Here is a 20,882-nt window from a genome sequence, read left to right as displayed (position 1 = left end):
TGTACTCAAACGTATATGTGGGTGAATCCATCACTGTCAAACTCAGGCATGTGTCACATACAACCATGGCCCCTTTGTTCTATTTTACCCTTCCATGTGTAAGCACATTTCTTGTGTCGTCAAGTGCTGTAGTTGTGTATATATCACATGTACAACTCGAGCCACCATCAAGTAAATCTCTGATCAACAGAGTATAGATGCCAAAGTGTAAACGGACGTGAAGGGAGTTTGTGTTCCAGTAATGTGCTAGTGGGGAGCGGGATATGGTTTAGGAGTATTTTTCCACATCAAGGAGTGCAAAATATAAATCATCTCCACCCATGACACTGTGATTATTGTGGTCGCTATGAGTTACCCAATGCGTTGGCTCATCTGCCACTGGAAATACGTTATTTCCTTGCGGCCTGTAAAAGTTGAAGTTACTAAATTCACTGTTATTGATCTTGGTCGTTCATGATTTTAATTTGGTTGATCTTGGCAGCACATGCATGTGTGTGAGTGTGTGTGTGTGTGTGTGTGTGTGTTTGTGTGTGCATGTGTGTGTCTGTTGTCCTCCCTGTCTGTATAGTAAAGTTATTTATCCTACCTGGAAGTGCACTGTTGAAACTTTATCGACATTGATTTTGTTTTTCAGTTGCCTATAGTCATTTTTATTTCTTCAAATATTTCAGTTTAATATTGCAAACAACTTCACAACATACAAAATGAATAATATTAACCCAGAAACATGTCAATGAATAAATTTTATATATATATATATATATGTATATATATATCATTTTTTTATATATATATATCTTGTCCTCTGGTGGGGATAAAAAAATAAACAGCAAAGCTTTGACAACAGCACCTTGACATAGAATGTAATTCCAACATTACCTTGAGAAGTTTAGAACAGTAAACAGATAAATTGAGAGGAAAATTGTTTTCTGCTGAATATGTAAACGGAATGTTTTTTGGTCAGCATCATATCCTTTTTTGTAAGTGGAGAATTTCTCAATTCACAATTGAAGCAGCATGCAAGCTTTTGAAGATGAAACTGTCCTCTCTCATTCCTTGCCTGTTTTTTTTTTTATTTTTTTTCCTTCATTTTGTAGTTCTTGGCAACGTAAACAAATCACAATGTCTGGAGGAATGTGATATAGTAATTTAAACTGGGCGCAAATGACTGATCAGATTTTTTTTAATTGTTTACAAGGTCATGAATATGTTCAATAAATAGACTGTAGTATCACTTTTACTGTATAAACTTCTTTTTTTACATGCAGTCCATAAAATTTTCATTTGACGGAATAATTTACCCTGTTATGTATATATACAAATAGATATTTTCTCTTTATTCTCTTTTTTAAACTCTTCAATAAAATCTATACATTTTATACACTATCTCCCTCTTTTAATGGTCAATGTGCATACACATGAAGTGTCTATCCTTATAAACCGCCAGCCAATCTTCTTTTTGCTATCCATGGTGAGCGCTCGCACGTAGGACTGGGTTGTCCTGCATTGGGAATTATAATGCCGCTTGTCTATTCCTCTGCAGCCCTCCTTTGTGTACCCCATGGGGTTGCATTTGGTCTCATAAAAGTATTGCTTCAGTTGGCCGTTGGGGACAGGGACCTTTTCCATGACGGTAACTGTCTGCCCAGACATGTCTATTGCCGTCTTTTTATCCACAGCTGTCACCCACTGGCTAATACTGTCACACACACTGAGCTCTCCACGCCGTGAGGGGTCGGAGTGTCGCCGCACCCTCATGGACATATTAGCGGCATCCAGATAGTTTTTGTATTCCTCCAGAAGAAAGAGCAACGGCGGCTCCAAAGGCACTTGGTTGCTGATCATCACCCGCGAGTCGTACAGGTCGACATCCTTGGTCTCTGTGGAGACCACAGAGGATGGGCCCCCACCTCCCTGGCTCTTATCAGCCCCCTGTCCCAGCTGTGCCGCCTCTCCCTCCACCTCCAGCAGCTCCTCTATCACCTGCTCAAATGTGTCTGTGAGCGAGGGCAGCTCCCCGCGCTGGCCTGGCCCACCACCGCTCTGTGGAGTCCCGTGGCCTCGTGCGGCCGTCGCAGCGGCGCCCAAGTAGCCTTCCGTCCGATGGCCCCGCATGCCCGGGGCGTCTCTCAGGGGCGCAGCTCTCATGCAACTGAAGTATGAAATAACCATAGTAAGGAACAGGATGGTCATCACTCTTCTAACCTGGTGGAACTGGAGAGAGGGGGGGGGGGGATACAGAAAACAAGAGGGAGGGAGGGGGAGAGAGAGAGAGAGAGAGAGAGAAGAAGAAGGTTAGTCAGAGAGTATTTTCAATGAAGTTAGCTTATTCTTGATCCATAATGTACCGTGGAAGCCTTTCCTCTTATTTACACCCACTACTCTTTCTACGCAAGCCAAAAAGGGAGCCAGTAGCTTTGGAATAATCACAAAATGTTTGCTTTTTTGCTTTTTTTTCTTTTCCCATTACTAAACTGATATTGGCGCTGTGTCATCAGCGTTTTCAAATTGTTTACAAACTGTAATCATTCTGTTCCTATGTGAGGTCTGGCTTAGATTTTTATTTGTTGGCAGCAATGTACAAAAGCCTGTGCTGAGCATCACAGAGATCGCTTATTACAAAAGATAAGATTACACAAATAGATGTCACCACATCTTTACAGGCTCGTTATTATTTATGCATTTTATCTGCTGGTGTGTTAAACTGTACAGTTAATTGCCAGAGTGTGTGATGATGTGTAGTTTTATGGATCTGTTTTTCATCCCTCACTGCATGAATCATTGTCTTGTCAGCGTTGAGAGCTCATAACTTCAACAAATGTTAAAATTCCATGAAAGACATGGTGGATTTTCGTGTTCTTAAACTTTGTCAGGTCATGCAGTTCGCTTTGCGATATAATAGCAATTAACAATCACGTGAGAGTCACTTGTGTGAGCTGGTAAAATTCAGAAAAGGCTCTGTGTGTGTTGACATAAGGATATGGTTTTGTTTGTTTGAGGAGCTCATGTTTTCTCTTTTGACTGTGACTATATTACCCCACGAACAAAATCACCATTATCAACCCAACATGGACAGCATTTACTGACTGACTGAGTGGGAAATGTGTTCATGTTGGCTCTGACAAACACGAGTGCTGCAGTGTCATTATTATTATTATTATTTTAAAAACTGGTCCGTGCTGTAAGACAGGTCTGAGGGTGAACTTTAGAGTCATGAGCGGGAATCAGGAGCTTGTTGAGGGACAGTGTTTGTTTTTTGGCAGGTGGACGGCGAGAGCACCGCAGGATGAGCTAACAGGATGTCATGAGGAAACTGAATGACAGAAAGATGTGTCACCTTCCCTGCACAATAAAGTACCAATGTCACGGCTCTGGAGCGCAACTCAAAACATAAGCAAAGCCCTGTTGGGTGGAGGAGGGTGCGGCAGGGGGTTTTGGGCAGGTGTAGCAGAAATACTGCACATACATCCTTGAGCACACACGCATCCCTTACCTTTGAGAAGCTCTAAGATTCACAGCAAATTAATGAACTGGTGGACATCCAACAGCCTGAGACAAAGCAACCATAATGAAAAGAAAATCTGGATCTTGCTTTCCACAGGGGCTCGTTTAAAAATAGCCTGGCCGAGGCTTTGAATGCATTCTGCATGTCCCAACTTGATACAGGAGAGCACACCAAACAAACACTATCCCGCCTTGACTCAGAACGGACACGAGGACCTTTACAGTATAGGGAGGAGCGAAAACTACACCTTAAAAGCATTTGTTTCATTCTTAATTGGTATCTGGGGCCATTGCTGCAATTAACCAACACCACGGTGACTGCCATAGAGATATCTCGTCTAAAAATAGATGTGCTGGGAGTCTCACAGTCTCTTTTCAGAATATCACATCCTTCTTCTTAATGAGCCACTCATTCCCCAAGCTCAGTGACGTGCTCCTCCAGAGTGTGTGAGTGTGTGTGTTAGAGGGAGGGCATAGGGAGGGGCTGCCTTCAATGTGTTGAGGGTATTTTTCCTCTCACCAATTAAAACAACAATGAGGACGAAGCCAAAAATACGGAGCGAATGGTGCATTTTTCATTAATTATAAAGTCAATCTAACATGCAAAATCAAGCTTATTAACCCTTCAGTATTGTTAAGCGTTTGGTTCCAATAACAAGTATTTTCTGCGAGGCTTCCCAGCACAGAAAATCATGTAGGTTTTACGGGATCGAGGCCAGTCACGAGCTTTATGTGTAGGATGCATTTAGGCTGATATTATTATCAGCATCACGCTCAAATGGTTCCACTTCCACATGAAGGAAATGAAGGCAGGCTGATTACTGTTAGGCGTCAAACTTCATGCTGGAAATGGTGCAGACGAAGAGTGCTGCATCTTCCGTAACAGACCACAGGGGTAATATTGCAGTAGCAGGGGGTGGAGAGAGTGCCAGCGTCATTTCGCAGCATAACAACCACCAGATGACGTCTCTTCCAGGTCTCCATAGGGGACAGAATGGATGGGAGGAGGTTGCTGGGGGTAATGCCACTCAACAGTGTGTAATTGCATGCCATTCCCCTGGGTATCCTCACACCGGGAACAACAAATGATTTTATTTCTATCTCTGTGATTTCCTGTTTCCATCAGGACAATCAATATGGCTTATGCTCTCAATCAACATCCTGTTAAAATGCGATAAAGCCAATGAATCATTTAATTGCTGTGGGACTGGTGGAGAATCTCTGGCTTATATCTACTAGAGGCTAAATGTGACAACTGATTGGTTTGCTCTGGTTTTATACATCCAGAGAAGGAACGTTTTATGTGCACCGCTGGGTTTTGCAGTTAATAAAAAAGCGGCTTGCGAGTTAACACAACAAGCATAAATAATAAAGCAAGGGAGGAACCACATATGGAGGAATGTTTGGAATAAAATGTACTTTTTTTTTTTTCATTTCTTCCATCTAGAGTGTTTAAAATATAATGAAAAGCAGGTACATCCAGCCAATCCAGCTGTGTCATGGTCATGCATGTATGATCAAAAAAACGTAAATCACTTAGCATGAAGTGGAGAAAGATAAAACCTGAAATAACCGCCGCTCAAACACGCCTGTTCATGACAGCGCACCCCGAGCATAAAACACCCAGAACAATAGGAGCAGGTGAGTGTGTGCACTCTGTCTACTGTTTGGCTTTGACGTCTCCAGATGACCACCTGTTCATCTGCTTTGAGAGCACGGCTGTAAGGTCGGGATATGTAACTTACCCTCGCATTTATTCTTTGTGCCAGGTGGGGATTAAAGCGATAAATGACTCCTTTGACAGATGCTGAAAAGTTTCTCTAAGGCATGAAAGGCCTGGCACGGCTAGTATTGTTACACATTCAGTTACGTTCCCCAGCCTCCATGGATATGTCAGCACACTTTATGGCTTAATCTTCACCAACAGCATGTATGATATCTTAGGAACCGTTAGACGGGGAGAAAAAGCACACACATCAAACAGGGGAAATGAAAGAGTGAAATGTACCCACTACATTTGAATATAAATGTATAACCTATGGCAACATTTGTTCTCTCCCGCTACCACTGCTCCCTTGTGGGCATCCGTCTTTGTTCTATTCCTCAAGAACTGTGTTGGTTAGAGCCATTTACCTAGCAACATGTTTTGTCACGTTCAACACTGTAGCACACTTTGCCAAAGGAGAAAAATTAAGAGAAAAGCACAGCACATGATATCAAAATTTCAACCCGAGGAACCCCCACCCATCCACCCCACCCCACCCACCCCTACTTGCATGCCACAATGCAGCACTTTTTTTAAAAAAAAATGCAATTAGAGTTGTCTGCAGTAATGGCTGACACATGTGGAGGACTTGCTTCTCTGAGATCTGTTTTCAATTTGACACAGTTTCAGAGCACGTTTAGTAATAGATGAGCATCACTGAGGGATTATACCTGGCCTGCAGGCCAACCCCGGCTACTGCCACAGAAAGCCAGGCATTCAAATAGCTGCTGAGTGATATGTGCTATCCAAACGAGTCACTGCGTCCCTCCCATACTGTGTGCAACAGCTGAAAACTGAAAGGTTACAAAATCCCATCTGACTCTCATTTAAAGCTAAACAGACATCCTTAAAAGTGCCAGACTGGTTTATCAACATATGCAGTCTCAACAGTGAAAGTCCATAGTTCATTTTAACGCAGGAACATGCAACTCTGAACTCCAACTCTTACCCCTGACCACTGAAGGAACACCGACAGACACACAGCTCCTGCAGTTCTTCACTGCGTACACTAGAGGTCGCGTGAGACCGTGAAATAACAAGAGCTCTTTCTCTTTTCTCCCTCCCTCCACCTTCCTTCCATCCCTCCACTGAAATAAGATAGATAGATAGATAGATAGATAGATAGATAGATAGATAGATAGATAGATAGATAGATAGGAAAACAAAATGTCTTATCCAGGACCCACAAGCAGTTCTGATCGTGCGTGATCGTAAACAGGCTATAAAGTTAACTTTTATGGTATTTATCCACCACTCTGACCAGAAATGTGGCCATAATTTGCATTTTTTGGAAAGTGCATGGTGGAGGCATGATGAAACCATCATCCAGCGAGCCCTTTGAGTGCCGCTGTGATCCTCGGATAAGTTCTTGGACAAGATATTTTCACAAGAAGCTGTCATAAATGAGCTGAGTTTTCCACCACTCTATAAATGGGACTTAATTTTAATCTGTGCTTTATTCTGCCCGGTAATTTGAAGTTGTTCAGTGCGAGAAGTAGACCCAACAGGATATATTGGCCGACGTAGCTGGGCGTTTAGGTCTCGGGTTTCCTATAAAGTCTTAATGAGTTCATCAAAGTTGTTTTTTTTGTTTGTTTTCTCCCATCCAGAACAACAGTACAGTATAATAAAAAAAAAAAACACTGTGTGGAGTTTTGTTTGTGTTTGCTCACAGTGCAAGAGATTAGATGAGCAAATATAGACTATAGACAAGCTGAACAAAGAGTTTATTGAGCTATTTATGGGCGCAAGGTCGCACTTAAATGTTCAAACGTGGTCGATTTCATACAGAGAAGCACGCTGGGTTGTTTCCACTTACGAGAAACACTAATAAGAAGACACATTGCTCAGGCTGCACTGATAATGAAACAACACTGTTGGTTTGTTTTGTTTTTTTTTTTTCTTCTGCTTCTCGAGATTACATCTGCCGAGCCCGTGCTCTCCACTGGAAACCCAATCAACATAATAACTCCGTTTTTTATTAATGAACGAGAGGATAAGGTTACACATATCCCCTCTCGGGCTGCGGCGCTGTCTGTTCGCAGGATAACCGGACTTGATCGAGCTACTTTTAGACCCCCCCAACCCCACACCCACCCACCAGCAGCACCACCACCACCACCACCACCTCCCCTCTCCTGTAGCCTACTTCCACCCCCCCAAACACCAACACACACACACACACACACACCTTTTTCCCCCCTCAAGCAGCATCAAACAAAGCCAAAGTGCTCCGAACAACTTATCGAAAAACAAACAGACACATACCTTTTACTGCCCAGTCGTAAAACAGACCATTCAACAGGACAGTAGTGTCATCTGGGATGTTTTGGACAACTCCCTGAGTAATTTAGGCTACTTAAGCGATATTTTTTCCCCCTCTCTGTGCTCTCCCGACAAGCTTCAGGATATCTCTTCAGCTTTGGAGCAAATAGATTAAATTATTGATGGTGGAAATTGCATGGCTGAGGTAATGCACTCCCATGGCTGCACGGCTCCTTTGGAGATCGTCTGAAACTGAAGTTGTCGCATGCTGAAAACGCCGCAGCGGCAGCAGCACGGGATGAGAGACCTCTGGAGCTGAAATGAGGAGCCTCCTTGCAACTACAGTAACTTTACTACACAATGACGCTGCAACATGTGACCTGCCGCTGGCTGGCTGGTCGGTCGCCACCAAACTCCTGTTTAAGCAGCCCCGAGGCGGAACTATCAGTGTGCTTTCAGTGTGCATTATCTGCTTTTGTTTGTCCGCATACCGTGCAGCCTGCATCCATACCGTCATGTCTGGCAACACGTTAAGCACAAGCTAAAGCCTCTCGTCTTCCATGTTTTTGCTCATTGAGGCCAGAGAGGTGGCGTATTTTTTCTTTTTCTTTTCTTTTTTTTTTTTTTTTGAATGTTTTGCGTAACAGCGCGTCTCCACCAAGTCGTGATACACTGCGTGCCATTTAGAGATGACCTATTTGTGTAAAATTAGATTTTCAGAGAAGTAAAAATAAGCATTTCCTGTACTGATCCGCGGATAGCGAGGGGGGGGGGTATATCAAAATAAGCTTTAAGAAAGAAGGTGTTTTTTTGTTATTTTTTTTTTTTAACATTTGAATTCATTTTCGGCAGTATGAGTCTACACCACAGCCCGAGAAGACTGTGACAGCACTCTCACGTAATGTGCTCCGCATAAGGTGTGATTTCGAGTCATTCCTATTAAATGCAATGCAATGTATCAGCACAGAGGAGGCTTATCATTTAGCTGCTGCAGAATCTTACGTGCATCCCAAAAATTTGGATGGCAACAGGTACTGGAGGCTACCAAAGATGTGAACTTATTGAAAACGATCGTGCCTCTCCCTGCTTTTAAAAGTGAGCCATCTCCACAACAGATGGATGACTCCCATGCAAGTGCTCTGCAGTGTAGTAACCAGCTTTTTCACAGGTTATTATTACCAAATGTCAGCTAAACAAACGCGATTAAATTATATACACAGAGCAATCGGAAAACGAAACCGCTTTGCTTCTCGATACTCCGTTTCCCCTCATCGAGAACACACTGGGAACAATTCATTGCCTTCATAACGCAGGATTCAAATAAAAACGTCATGTGGAGCCGCAACCTTTCAATGGGTGATGAACGTTTGGAAACTCCACCTCTTGATGAATACAAGAGTGAGCATAATGGGGCAATAGCAGCTCATTATCCTTGTGACTTGGCTCTGGTCCAGTGCAAAGATTTATTGTGATGTGTTTGCTATATTGCCATCATGATTCTTCCCTGCACGAGCTCATGAGCTGGAAAAGCTCTCGTTTGGCATGTAGCAGCAGCAGCAGCATCGGAGTGGATGCTCACACCTGCTTAATGAGTCACTCCCACCTCCAACACACCCGGGGACATGCCAAGATAGATATAGCCCTCCCCGAAGGCTCACAGGAGGTGAGGGCAAACTCTGGATGACAAAGAGTTGCATCAGCAATCACTGAGCGACATGACTCCAAAGAGGATAAAAAAAAAATGCACACTGCACAAGGGGGCTGTTCCAAACAAGTAATTCATAAATAAATCACTTGGCATCTCATTAGAAGAGCAAAAAACAACTACATGGTCTCTCTCTCTCTCTCTCTCTCTCTCTGGTTTCTGCAAATACAACACAGCTGAAGGTGGCGTATCAACAGAGGGCTTTGGGGCTTTAAGGATTGGATTTCTGAATGAAAATTAAAAAAAAAAAAAAAAGTCTGGGAGCTGGGAGCAGTATTAGGATCTGTGTGTCACTCAATGCGACTGAGGGTCAGACAGAAGCATGACAGCACTGGCCTGTTTTAAGGAAACAGGGTCTTTCTGAAAACTGCTGAACAACTGTTTCATCGGAATTGAGGTGTAAGATTTCTTTAGGTTTAAGATTTCAGGAACAATGACTTCAAACTATCTGAGGTGCTGGGATGAAACCTTTTATCTTTGCATGTTAAAATGACAAATCTCTCTAATCTCCCCATTCACACACACACACACGATGACAATTAGGTCTCCCCACATCTTCCCCGCTCACAACCTCCTGCCTGTTTGTGCAGCAGAAGAGAAGAAACAACAACCGGGAGCTGACAACACGACACACTTGTATAACCTTTAAAGGCTTCTCTTTGCCAAATGCAGCATGATGCTGACAGGTCCGCACTGCCGAAAGCTTCACTTAACAAGTAGAATTATGCCTCCTTGTGCGAGAGAGGAACCGTGTAACACGGACGAAATGACATTTTGTGAAATGTCATTTTCACTGGGGGATAAAGGAAAAGCGACGAGGGTATTTCTGATCAAAGTGAAACTGCATTGCTCCTCCGAGAGGAAAACACGTCAACCGAAAAAAAAGAAACATTTTTTATTTATTTTTTGCGTGAGGTTGGATGACGTCAAACAAGACGAGGGCGCGCAGAGAAAACAGTTGAGAAAACTCCAGACTGATAAACAGGTAAACTCAGCACAGGCCTTTTATAATCAGGTGCCGGAGGGAGGATTTAATGTCATCCCTCCTGTGATGACAGTAACCTTTATTATAATCATAAGGCAGGCGCAGAAGACCAGTCATATAAGTTCCACATATATGTGGAGCTTAGAAGACGACTCCTCCTTCCACATCCTCACACAGGCTGGTACATTATTTCTATAGTGGCATAGACTGCAAATCACTCCATAGCCTATTAAGCCTCTCTCTGTCGCTGTCTGTCTGTCTCTTCTCTTGGCTTATGCCCCCCCCCCCCCCCTCCACCATCCGCCCCCCCAAATCCAATATCACCACAGCATCAATAACCTTTGCATGGTTCCCTGCTGAAGGAAAACACACTAATCATGCCACAAAGTTACTTGGAAATGCTGCAAATATTTGGTCGTCGACTCAAAAAGCAGGCATTTTCCATTTGCTACGCATAACGAGGCTGCAGAAAGCTGAATCAGTGGCTTAAATGTGCCTCCTGCTCGCTTTAATATGACACATCCTGCCAGCATGTGCGACTACAGATGCGTCTTTTATTCCCTCCCTTTGAATAAAGAACGTAAATGAAAAAAAAAAATATATCAGCCAATAAGTTTGTCAAAACTTGATTCACTTTTAGTCTCCCTGACACTCGGGGTACACACACACACACACACACACACTCTCTCTCTCTCTCACACACACATGTTTTACTGTTTCGGGAAGTTGCTTGGATTCACTTAAATGTGCTGCGTGTTCACATGCTGAGAGACACATTGAATGGTCTGCCGGCATGATCGAACATTTCTACACACACACACACACACAGCGTGAAGCATCCTTGTAGTCCCGCAGTGGTCCGACATATAAAATGTCTTTACATGCAGAATAACAACATTCACTGAGTATTAATAACTTCTCGTGGGCTTCATTACTGTAAAACCACAATCGCGCCACTGTGACGAATAACCGATAATTAAAGGTTCGGAATAAGGCTCGTGGCTTCGCCTCCTGCCATAACTTGTTTAAACAAGCCTGCTAATTGGATGAAGGTGTTGGTGATGAAGATGATGGTGGTGGTGACTAAAGCAGCAGCAGCAGCAGCATCAGCAGCAGCGACGGTGGCGGCGGCGGCGGCGGCGACAGGCAACATAGCCTACATTTCCATGATGATTAAAGATGATTAATTTTCGCTCTAAATATATCGTGACGCCCGTCCAGCAGTGAGTCGAGATTTGTCATCTATAACCCAAAATAATCAATAGCCGAGTTATAATTTGCATGTGGGCATCATCTTGGACAAATAATAGGCTATTATTACATTTCATGAATGAAAACGTTGTTGGGGGAAAAAAAGTGGGCAAGCACAATCCGAAATGGAATTTTAACAAAAAGGGAAAGAGGTTAGGACTGCCGATCACTTATGTTAAAAGAAAATTGAACATCCTTAATTGAAAACCAGATTTGACCAAATCCTTTTAGCCCCCACAAGTGCATGAACTGATCGCAAGGGAATAAACGACAAACAAAGGCCAACATCTACATCGTGAAAAAAAACCCCAACAACATATTAGCTATATGTAACAATCCAGTATATTACTAAACTTAATTTCCGCGGAATGCATTTATTTTATTTCTTTTTATTTCGGTTAAATAAATAGGCCTACTGAAAGAATTTCATCTGATTTTTTTTTTTTTTTTTTTGCAATGAAACCTACCATCAGGTTTGTTATTGACGCCCACCCCAACTCTGCAGAGCTGAGAGTGCAGAGAGAGGGAGAGAGAGGGAGAGAGAGAGAGAGAGGGAGAGAGAGAGAGAGAGGGGAGATTCTCGGTAAAGATAACACACGCGGAGACGCACGCACACAGCTGCGAGCGCACGCAGGCGCACGCCCGCACACAGACACACGCAGCCCCATTTATGGACTGATCCGCTGACGTACATTGCAGAAAAGTGCTATAAAAAAACCTTCATACATACAAAGTGTGTCGTGCCACCCCACAGACCCCTCCTAACCCGCCTCCGCTCATCCCTCCTCCTCCACCCAACACGCCCACGCCCACACCATAATCCCACGTCTTAGTAGAAAAAAAAACAAAATAATAATAATAACAATAAAAAAATACTGCTACATGGCCAGAAAATAGGTGTTCTGCAAAGAACGCATTATATTTATAAACAAAAATACAACCGGAAAAGATGGTGCAATAAAAGAAATCTGCAACTGTGTGGCATCCGCGAATAAAAGATCAAATATTTCTTTAAAGCAGCACAGTTTTAGAGACCTTATATAAACTAAAACGCTTATCATTTTCGTTCCATAAATTACAGACGCATCGCAATTTGTGCAATAAGCGGTTTTGTGGTATTGATAAGGCTGAAACGTGGCTGCCCCACTTGCGACGCAGCCTTTATTACAAGAGCATTTTTTTTAGGATTGTCGGGCATCCTCGTGAGTAATATGATCTTTTTTGGTTTCTGTGTCATATAAAACGAGGCATAATAAGCCGTAATATGCAGAAACCGATCTGTGCGCATTATACATTGCTGGGTAAATAAAATGAGCGAAAACGCCAGCGGAGAAGCCACATAATTCAAATGCAATTAGGAATTTACTGGCTACATTTCGTTTTGAGGATTTATTTGAAAACGCAGCCTGCAAGAGGAGTCTTGATTAAGGCAGGACTGACAGTGGGCGTTGGGGCTTTTCTCTTCTCTTGCGGTTGGTTTAGCCATGCAATTGCTTCGTCCTGGATCGGAAATCTTAAATCTTTGACCAACCGAGAGAGAGGAAGCAAAAAAAACAGAAGACGAGAAAAGAGTGAGTGAGTGAGAGATGTAGAGAGAGAGGAGAGGAGAGGAGAGGGAGGAAATAGACAATATCCAACCGCTTCTGCATCAGTGCGAGACGAATTTTTAGGCTACAAGTCCTTCAGGAGAGCAGAGAAATAAAATCCCAGAGCAGATTTTGTGTGATGATCATCTAAATCTAAACAGCCTCGAGTCATAGATTTTACGCGTGCCTTAATTTGAAGTAATAATAATAATAAAAAAAAGAGAGGACAGATAAAGGAAATCGACGCCTCCAGAACAATTGCATATCAAGCCATCTTATCTCCATCACATTCAGCCATAACATCTGTCAGTGGATGCACTTTGACCACGCCCATCTTTATTGTAATTTTACCCAGGAATAACAGCACAGTTTCTATACTGTAAAGCAGACGAGAGTCGGCAGAGCCAGTAAATTACACGATTCAAAGCGATTAAGAATGAATTTATCTTTCTTAGTTTTTTTTTTTGTTTTATTTTATTCTATTATTTTTTATATAGAGGCACACACACACATATATATATATATTATTCATCGGTAGCCTGCGTTTGGCAGGTCGACACAGAGCCGCGTATGGACAAAAGAGGGGGTAGGGTAGCAGGTGAAGTGAAAAGCACCTTATGAATGAAACCGTGGAGCGGTCGTAGTAAAAACACAAGTGATTTGATGGCGATGACGGGAGGGAGGGAGGAGGGGGGGCGATGGAGAGAGGGAGGGGTGGTGGTGGTGGTGGTGGCGGCGGCGGCGCTGGAGGGGTAAAGAGTAGGGCTATTTTTGGTCGATAACAAAATCCAGAGGGTTTGACATCAAGACAAAACATGAATGCAGCACATCAGACAAGAAAAATAAGCATAAACAGACAGATAGATAGATGAAAGACAGAGGCTTTTCCAGACAATTTTATGATATGCACCAGCTTCGGTACTCCAGTTCGTGCAGGCTGGAAGGATCACTGCAGCGTCTTAAGTCCCATATTGGGAGCATGATTAGGCACAACGCAACGATTACGCAAATTATGTTGCAGCAGGCAGTGTTCGGAAACTCCAGAAACGCTTCATAAAGCTCTGATATGTAAAAAATAACCCCAAGCACGAAAACGAGAAGCAATTTCAACGTCTCACATGACTTACAGCCTACACTGACGTGCACGTACCACTATTTTACATTATAACTTCAAATTTAGCAGACAAAAATGACGGTGGATGAGATCTTGGTCATCTGGATCGGATTTCATATCGGAGTTATTTCGGTCACTGATGCCCACAATTAACACACTGCCGGGTGCGAAGGCTGCATGCTGTAGTTTTAAAGCCGAAGTTAATTTGAGGGGGTGGGGGGGAGAGAAAGGCAGAAGCCCGTAAAGACGACAGGAACAAAAGAGTGACATGAAAACAATGGATAGTGCTCTTACCTTTACAAGGGCTGACAACCACTATGTGCGTGGTTAGATCTCCGCGACCAAGACTTGCATGTCCCAAAGTTTAACGCAGTGTGGGGGGGCTTATAGGTACCGAAAATGTGGTGTGCAAAAGACCCGACGACCTAACAATTCAACTTTCACAATTCTCTACAAAAACACATCTTAAAGCACGAGCTCTTTTAAAGGCAAGCGCTTTTCTTTTTCCCTATATGTGCGTACGTATGTATTTTTAGATTTGCCCTTTTTTTTTTTTTTTGGTCTTTAGAATCCCGTTTATTTTCCGTTTTACAGACCACAGGCTCCCTCAGAATAAGCTTACCAAAAGTTGAAAAAACAGTCCCAGGTTTGGCAAAGGGGGGCTGGGAAAAGAGAGAAAGAGAGTTGGCGTCCACTCGGCGTTTTAGTCCATGCACGACTCCGGTGCCTCTGTCCAACGTGCTGAAAGCATAACACAGCCAGGGTAACTATGAGGGGGGGCAAGAAAATGTCTATATACTTTTGTTTTGAGTGCCCACTTTAAACTGCTTTTTTACTCTGATGCTTCCCCGCGTCTTGTCACGTGTACCCCCCCCCCCCCCACCCCACACACACACCCCACCACCACCACCACCATTGCCAAACCAGTCCTGTTAATATTTGATCACATGTTGGTCGGACATTTCCTTCCAGATAGCAGCACCTTTATCACAAACGCCGGCTCCAATTCAGTGTATAGTCGCTTTAAAGGGAAACAAAAAAAAAAAACCAAAAAAACACTGCTCTGCTCTCACGCCAAATTACAAACTGTCACCGCTGATACTGAGTCCTATTGTTCTTAATGTCATGCTTATGTCAAGTGTCACAGGTAAGTGGCACATGTTGCTTTTGCCTTTTAGAAAAAAAACCCAAAACAAAACATGAACGCCGCACAGTAAAAGAACATACATACATGCATAAAATATAAAGCCCTCACTGCCAACACACACACACACACACACACACACACAGCCCCCCAAGACAGTCCTTAGCCTACATCACATCCACACATTGCGCGCAGACACAATGCAATATTTCCTTACCTCTCTCACTGTACCGGCATACCCTGAGCCGAGAAATGCCACACAATCTTCTTTCACACAAGCTTTGTCAACATCAGCCTCATCAGACATGGGTCTCGATACTGAGTTTCTCAAGTAGCCACTGAGTCCAACCCTTCCAGCAATGCGCTGCCAGACTAAACAGCAAGCACGACTATTTACTGGTAATCATCCTTTATATGCTGTGTGTTTCCATTCCTACTTACCATTTTCCCCCTACGCTGTCCTGGAGATAGAAGTGTCTTAATATCCACTCACTCCAACAGATGCTGGTAGGTAATGTGTCTTGTTTGAAGTCATCATATGAGAACTTCTGCTGTGCTCAGTAGATCGCCCACCACTTCGCTGACTTATGAATCTAATAACCCCTTGCAATATCGGCGTGCTTAAACTCTCTTAGGCAACACCTTGGCGGCTCTCTACAGTAAAGACAAATATCATCAAGCCTCGGTAGTCAGAAAAGCTTGTACAGATATACGTAACACCCTCGCCCGGACAACGCCATTAGGGGTCTTACGTGATTGAAATAAGCGACGGCAATCCAAGTTTATGGGGATACTCGTTCCTGACTGATCGCTCGTTCGCCGCCTCAGATCTTTAAATCCGCATCGGGCTACAGTGACAGACACATAAAACTTTATCTGAACACAAAAAAAACAAAGCCCCAAAACAAAACATATCCACATTCACGTGTTTGTATTATAGACTGTGTTATAGACTCCCTCTTTGGCGAAGGGCCATAGGCCTATTACGCATACACACAACTCCGGTCATTTGGATGTTTTTATTATTATCATTATTTTATCTCTCTAATACAGACAATACACAGTCAGGTCGCTTTCTCAAAACAAACAGCACATTAATAGCGCCCCTGTGTCTGCCTGTCAAGTTCTTGAGGAACTTGTTGCTGCAGAAAAAGGACACCCCCCCCCCCATCACCACCACCACCACCACCAGCCCCCCCACCAACATCGCTGTCTTGCTTTCTTTATCTCCTTCGTTTTTACTCTCAGCCGGACCCAAAACACTCTCACGTATACTTACATTATTAAATTCTGTTAAAGTGCTGCGTTTTCCCGGACAGAAATATATATACATATATGTATATTTTATATATATATATATATAGAAAAAAAGAAGAAGGAAAAAAAGTTAATCCACGTCCTCCAGAGGCGTAACTACACTGAGAGAAGCGATCAGAGCGATTAAAGCCAGGAGTGATACTTTTCTATCAGCGATATGTGGAAGTTCAAAAGGCGAAATCTGTTTTCAGTAAAATTCCATCAGTTGCACTGCCAACACTCAGCCATCTGATTGTTATGCAGTGACGAGGCGCTGTGCTTGCTAGTGAAGCCCCAAATGTACGAAGTAACATGAGTAATAGGTGATATTTGTCTGACTCTTTGCCAGCATCCCAAAACTTTCTAGAGTGTTTGTAAAAAAAAAAAAAAAAGAAGAAAATATATGTGTCATTCTTGTGGTATAAATGACTTTTATTTTGTCATAGTTTATGGAAATCACGCCGCATGAGTGGCGCGTTATTGGAACCTGTAGGCGTGTGTCTGCAAGGAGACAATGGCACCAATCTGACAAATCCACGGACTTCTCTCACTGAACAACAACAACAACAACAACAAAGCTGCTCATCAAAGTGTTTTAGGTAACTGGATGCCACTCAGAGCTGCCAGTCGGGGACACGGTATGCAGTCCGCATCTACACGTGAATCGTGGGTTTAAAAGGAGGGCAGCACCGTCCCTTCTTCTTCACACATGCACTGAAAAATTCATTTATTTGAGGGTCTCATCCGCAGCTTTATGGCTTTAGAGGAAGTGGAAAAAGATCTGTGTTGTCAGTGTCACTTGTCAATATTGTACCACCAAAACTTTTGACACATTCAGAAGTGTCTTCTTGGCAAATACAACCGATTCTAATTTGGTCTGACTGTGCACTCTGTACTCACTCTGTCATTTTGCTCGTAGAGGCAAAGGCAAACTTGTTTTCTTTTGCAGTCTGTGTCCATACATTTCTGTCTCAAAGACACAAGATGGCATAATCAGATAAAATTAGAATATTTTTTTTCCCTCCATCAAGTACCATCTGTAAAGAAAGATGCACTTTTTCTTTTCATTTATCATACAAGCAACAAGTGCTGGTCCTGAGAGTCACACACAGTTTATTAGCCTATCCTTGAACTCACTCCTCTCTAAATGTAGGCTTTTCACACAGTAGCTACTCATTAAAGGCTACTAATAAAAGGGAGTGACGTAAGGAGAGTGGTAACACATATCAGCTCGGCGTGGACAGCATGCTGTGGATGAACAATTCCTATCATTTGCTTCACATGATTAAATGATTAGAATGTATGTGTCCCATCACCTCTCGGGCTCCTACCATCATCCTACTCTCAGTCCTTTTTGCTTCCTGACGTGGTAACTTGACTTGCTCCTACTTGTGATGTTGTTAACACTTCCTCTGCTCCCACAGCTTTTCGCAGACTCTGTTACTGACTCATGCTCGTCCCTTTTCCACTATCCATGCCCTCCCCCGCACTCTTCGCCACAATATCTTATGGCTGAGTCTGAGGTCACAGATCAATCACTTCATCCCTTGGGCTGCATATGACTGCATGGCATTTTGCTCTATGGTCTGCCAAGATACTTCACCTCTTTTGAGTGTACTCTTGGAGCTTTTAAGTGTTGGAGTGGAATATATTTTGTCAGGGGGAGTGTTATTAAAATGTGTAGCCAATGGGCTGCACTGTGGGATAAATACAGAAATAAATGTTGCACTGTAAATAAAGACTGAGATTTGTATAGATATTGATATTCACTGGGTTCAATAAACGCAGCAAAGTAAATGTGTGGTGTATGAATAACAGCAGGAACAGTCGCAGCATCATTCTTCACTCACTAGTCATTGGCTCATTTCTATTCGTTGTTGTTATTACTTGAGTTTTGTGAAAGCGTCTTTATGTTCCAAAGCAGCAACCTTCCTTTAGGTTTGTGATCTTAGGTGATTTAATCCAGCCTTTCCTCCCAAGGAGCTGACAACAATCGCTCTATAAAAGCCTGAAAATGAACGCTCAGCTCCGCCTTCTCAAATGACAACTGTACAAAATTAATCACAATAAAAAAAAAAAAAAAAATAGCATGGTTAAAGCCATTTTAACACGGCAGTCATCATACCTCCCTGTTTACATCTGCTAATTACATTTGGGTCCTGTCTGGTCTCTGGAATCATTACTAAAATGTAGAGTGCCAGCCTAAAATTTTGAGTCTATCAGCACTTTCCTCTCCCTTGCCGTAATGACAACTATTAAGCGAGGATGGATCCAGGGCTATGTGTATCATTACTCTGTCTTAATCTCTGTTCCATAAATATTGATAACAAGAGCCCCACGTCATGTGTTACTAGTACCTGCTGTTAAAAATAGAAGGCCGGCTGATGGCAGGTTATCTCTTACTGACAGATCCCTGTATCCCCCCCTCCGCCCCCGACCTCTTGTATCTACAGGAAGTTGAGCTGTGGGACAAACAAAGAGCAGACAGAAAACAACAAATACTCTAAGTCAAACTGCTGTGCCTCATGTCTGTTCTCTTAACCTCCTTTAACAGTCAAACAAAGTGTAGTTTACACAAACAAAATGAAAAAAAAAAACTGTCTAGGAAAAAAAAATACATATATTAAGTGTCGATCCATTTACATAAAAACATAGTTTCTTCTTCTTTCTTTATAATGAAGCAGTCAAAATAACTTAAACCAGTCACCTTGTTGACAATGTGCTTCATGCTGTACATCTGTCATTCTGTCGCGCAGCTTCATAATATTTCTGTAGAGCGTGGAATTAATTATCGGGCTCGGTCGGTGACTCAGAGCTCAGGTCTTCAGAAAGTAATGCAGCCCGTAAATAATTACCATACTGCCACCATACTTCACACTGATGGCAAGCACTGCGTTTGTGCTAATTTCACCGTTCTATGTATAGTGTGACGGACAGTGTCAGGATGGATGATATTTGGGTTGCCCAAGTGGCTTAGCAGGCTGAAATTGAACTGAATGTGCTGGTGGGATATTGAGGGTTTCTATCTGGTTTTGCTGCGTACAGTATCATCTGTCTTCCCCAGACCGTCTTTTAGCAGTTAAACACGAGGTGACTATGTAAACTCTGTCTTTAGTGCCTGAGGGTAGAAATCTGGAGCTCTGGGTGTGACATATAAGTGCATTGATCTCCTACCTCTGACTAACCTCCGTGTGCTTGACAGCCTGGAGTGGAGGATGCTGCCTGCCATTAGCTTTATGACTGCCTGGGTGAGACGGCTAATCTGGGCCTGCCACTGGACTGAGAAGCTGCAAGACTACAGTAAGCAACAAGGAAGGTAAACATAAAAATCTGGATGTCGAATATGTGGAATAACTTGGATAATTTTGTTGGAGAACAAGAAAAATGAATACAGAAATATGGATGCAAAAGTCAGATCAAATATCGCCCCAGGACCGTGACTTATTCACAAGTGAAGTGATTGCAGTGTATTTTAATTCTGCAGCGTGGTGCACCGAGATGAGATTGTGTGCGAGTGTTTGTGTAAGCTTGAATGTGTATGGAGTGGTACGAATTTGAATAGATGTATTTGCATCTTGTTGCTTAGCCAAAGGCGTTATTGGTTCCCAGTGGTAGTGACCTGAAATTTTGCATGCAAGGCAAATGGTAGCCCCTTTATGATCAGCCAAATATTGCTCAGTAGAGCTATGAATCACTGACCTTCAGTGCAGCACATACATGTAACACACGTTGACGAAGATGTTTGCATTTCATGACTGTCTCTCCTCCCCACTTTTTCTGCTGAACTCTATGAGGAAAGGAAAACAAACAAACAAAAGATGTACTTGAGTGTGTCTGCATTTCAAGCACAATGTACTTCAGACTGATTTGGTGACTTTGGTCATCAATAGTCAGTCTTATTTGCACACCAACATAACCATCAAGTGTAGTTAAGAGGTTAGACTGTAATGTGAAAATGTAAAAAAAGATGACCACACTTGTAAAATGGTGATTTTCACAGATGTACGGAACATCATTCCACAGGCTGTACAGGATGTAGACTCAGAGAGTAGGCAGTAGATTGCGAGACTGTCAGATATTCACTTTGTGAATTAGTCCAATGCCAGCGAGGTGGACTGCAGCAGCAAAGGCTATTGACATTGCAGAGGATGTCTGAACCGGACACTGAGCTCACAGAAATCTTTTTTGAACAAGAAAACACAAGCTTTCTTAGTTATGTCAGAATAGTTAGTCGGTGCTGAAGTTTCCATTATAACCAAATGCTTCC

The 20,882-nt window shown here is 42.8% G+C and overlaps 1 protein-coding gene across 2 annotated transcripts; it reads right to left on the bottom strand.

Annotated features, from left to right (window-relative positions):
- Positions 1-504: 504 nt before the first annotated feature.
- On the bottom strand, positions 505-14,522 carry bdnf (brain-derived neurotrophic factor). Of its 2 annotated transcripts, none has more exons than XM_046389400.1 (2): positions 14,470-14,522; positions 505-2,214 (listed from the first exon to the last, which is right to left on the bottom strand). In XM_046389400.1, the coding sequence occupies exon 2, from the start codon at positions 2,191-2,193 to the stop codon at positions 1,384-1,386; it is 810 nt and encodes a 269-aa protein (XP_046245356.1). In that variant the 5' UTR covers positions 2,194-2,214; positions 14,470-14,522; the 3' UTR covers positions 505-1,383. The 2 variants fall into 2 exon arrangements, with proteins under 2 accessions (XP_046245356.1, XP_046245348.1); XM_046389392.1 differs by lacking the exon at positions 14,470-14,522 and adding an exon at positions 7,538-7,883.
- Between the last annotated feature and the right edge of the window lie 6,360 nt (positions 14,523-20,882).

This window comes from Scatophagus argus, chromosome 1 (genome assembly GCF_020382885.2).
Source record: "Scatophagus argus isolate fScaArg1 chromosome 1, fScaArg1.pri, whole genome shotgun sequence".
Lineage (NCBI taxonomy): Eukaryota > Metazoa > Chordata > Actinopteri > Scatophagidae > Scatophagus > Scatophagus argus.
Note: the sequence above shows the minus strand (reverse complement) of the source record. Positions and strands in the feature narration are given on the sequence as shown.

What these genes read in the sequence shown, in the direction of transcription:
- bdnf (XM_046389400.1), bottom strand. Translation starts at nt 2,193, where the DNA reads ATGACCATCCTGTTCCTTACTATGGTTATTTCATACTTCAGTTGCATG.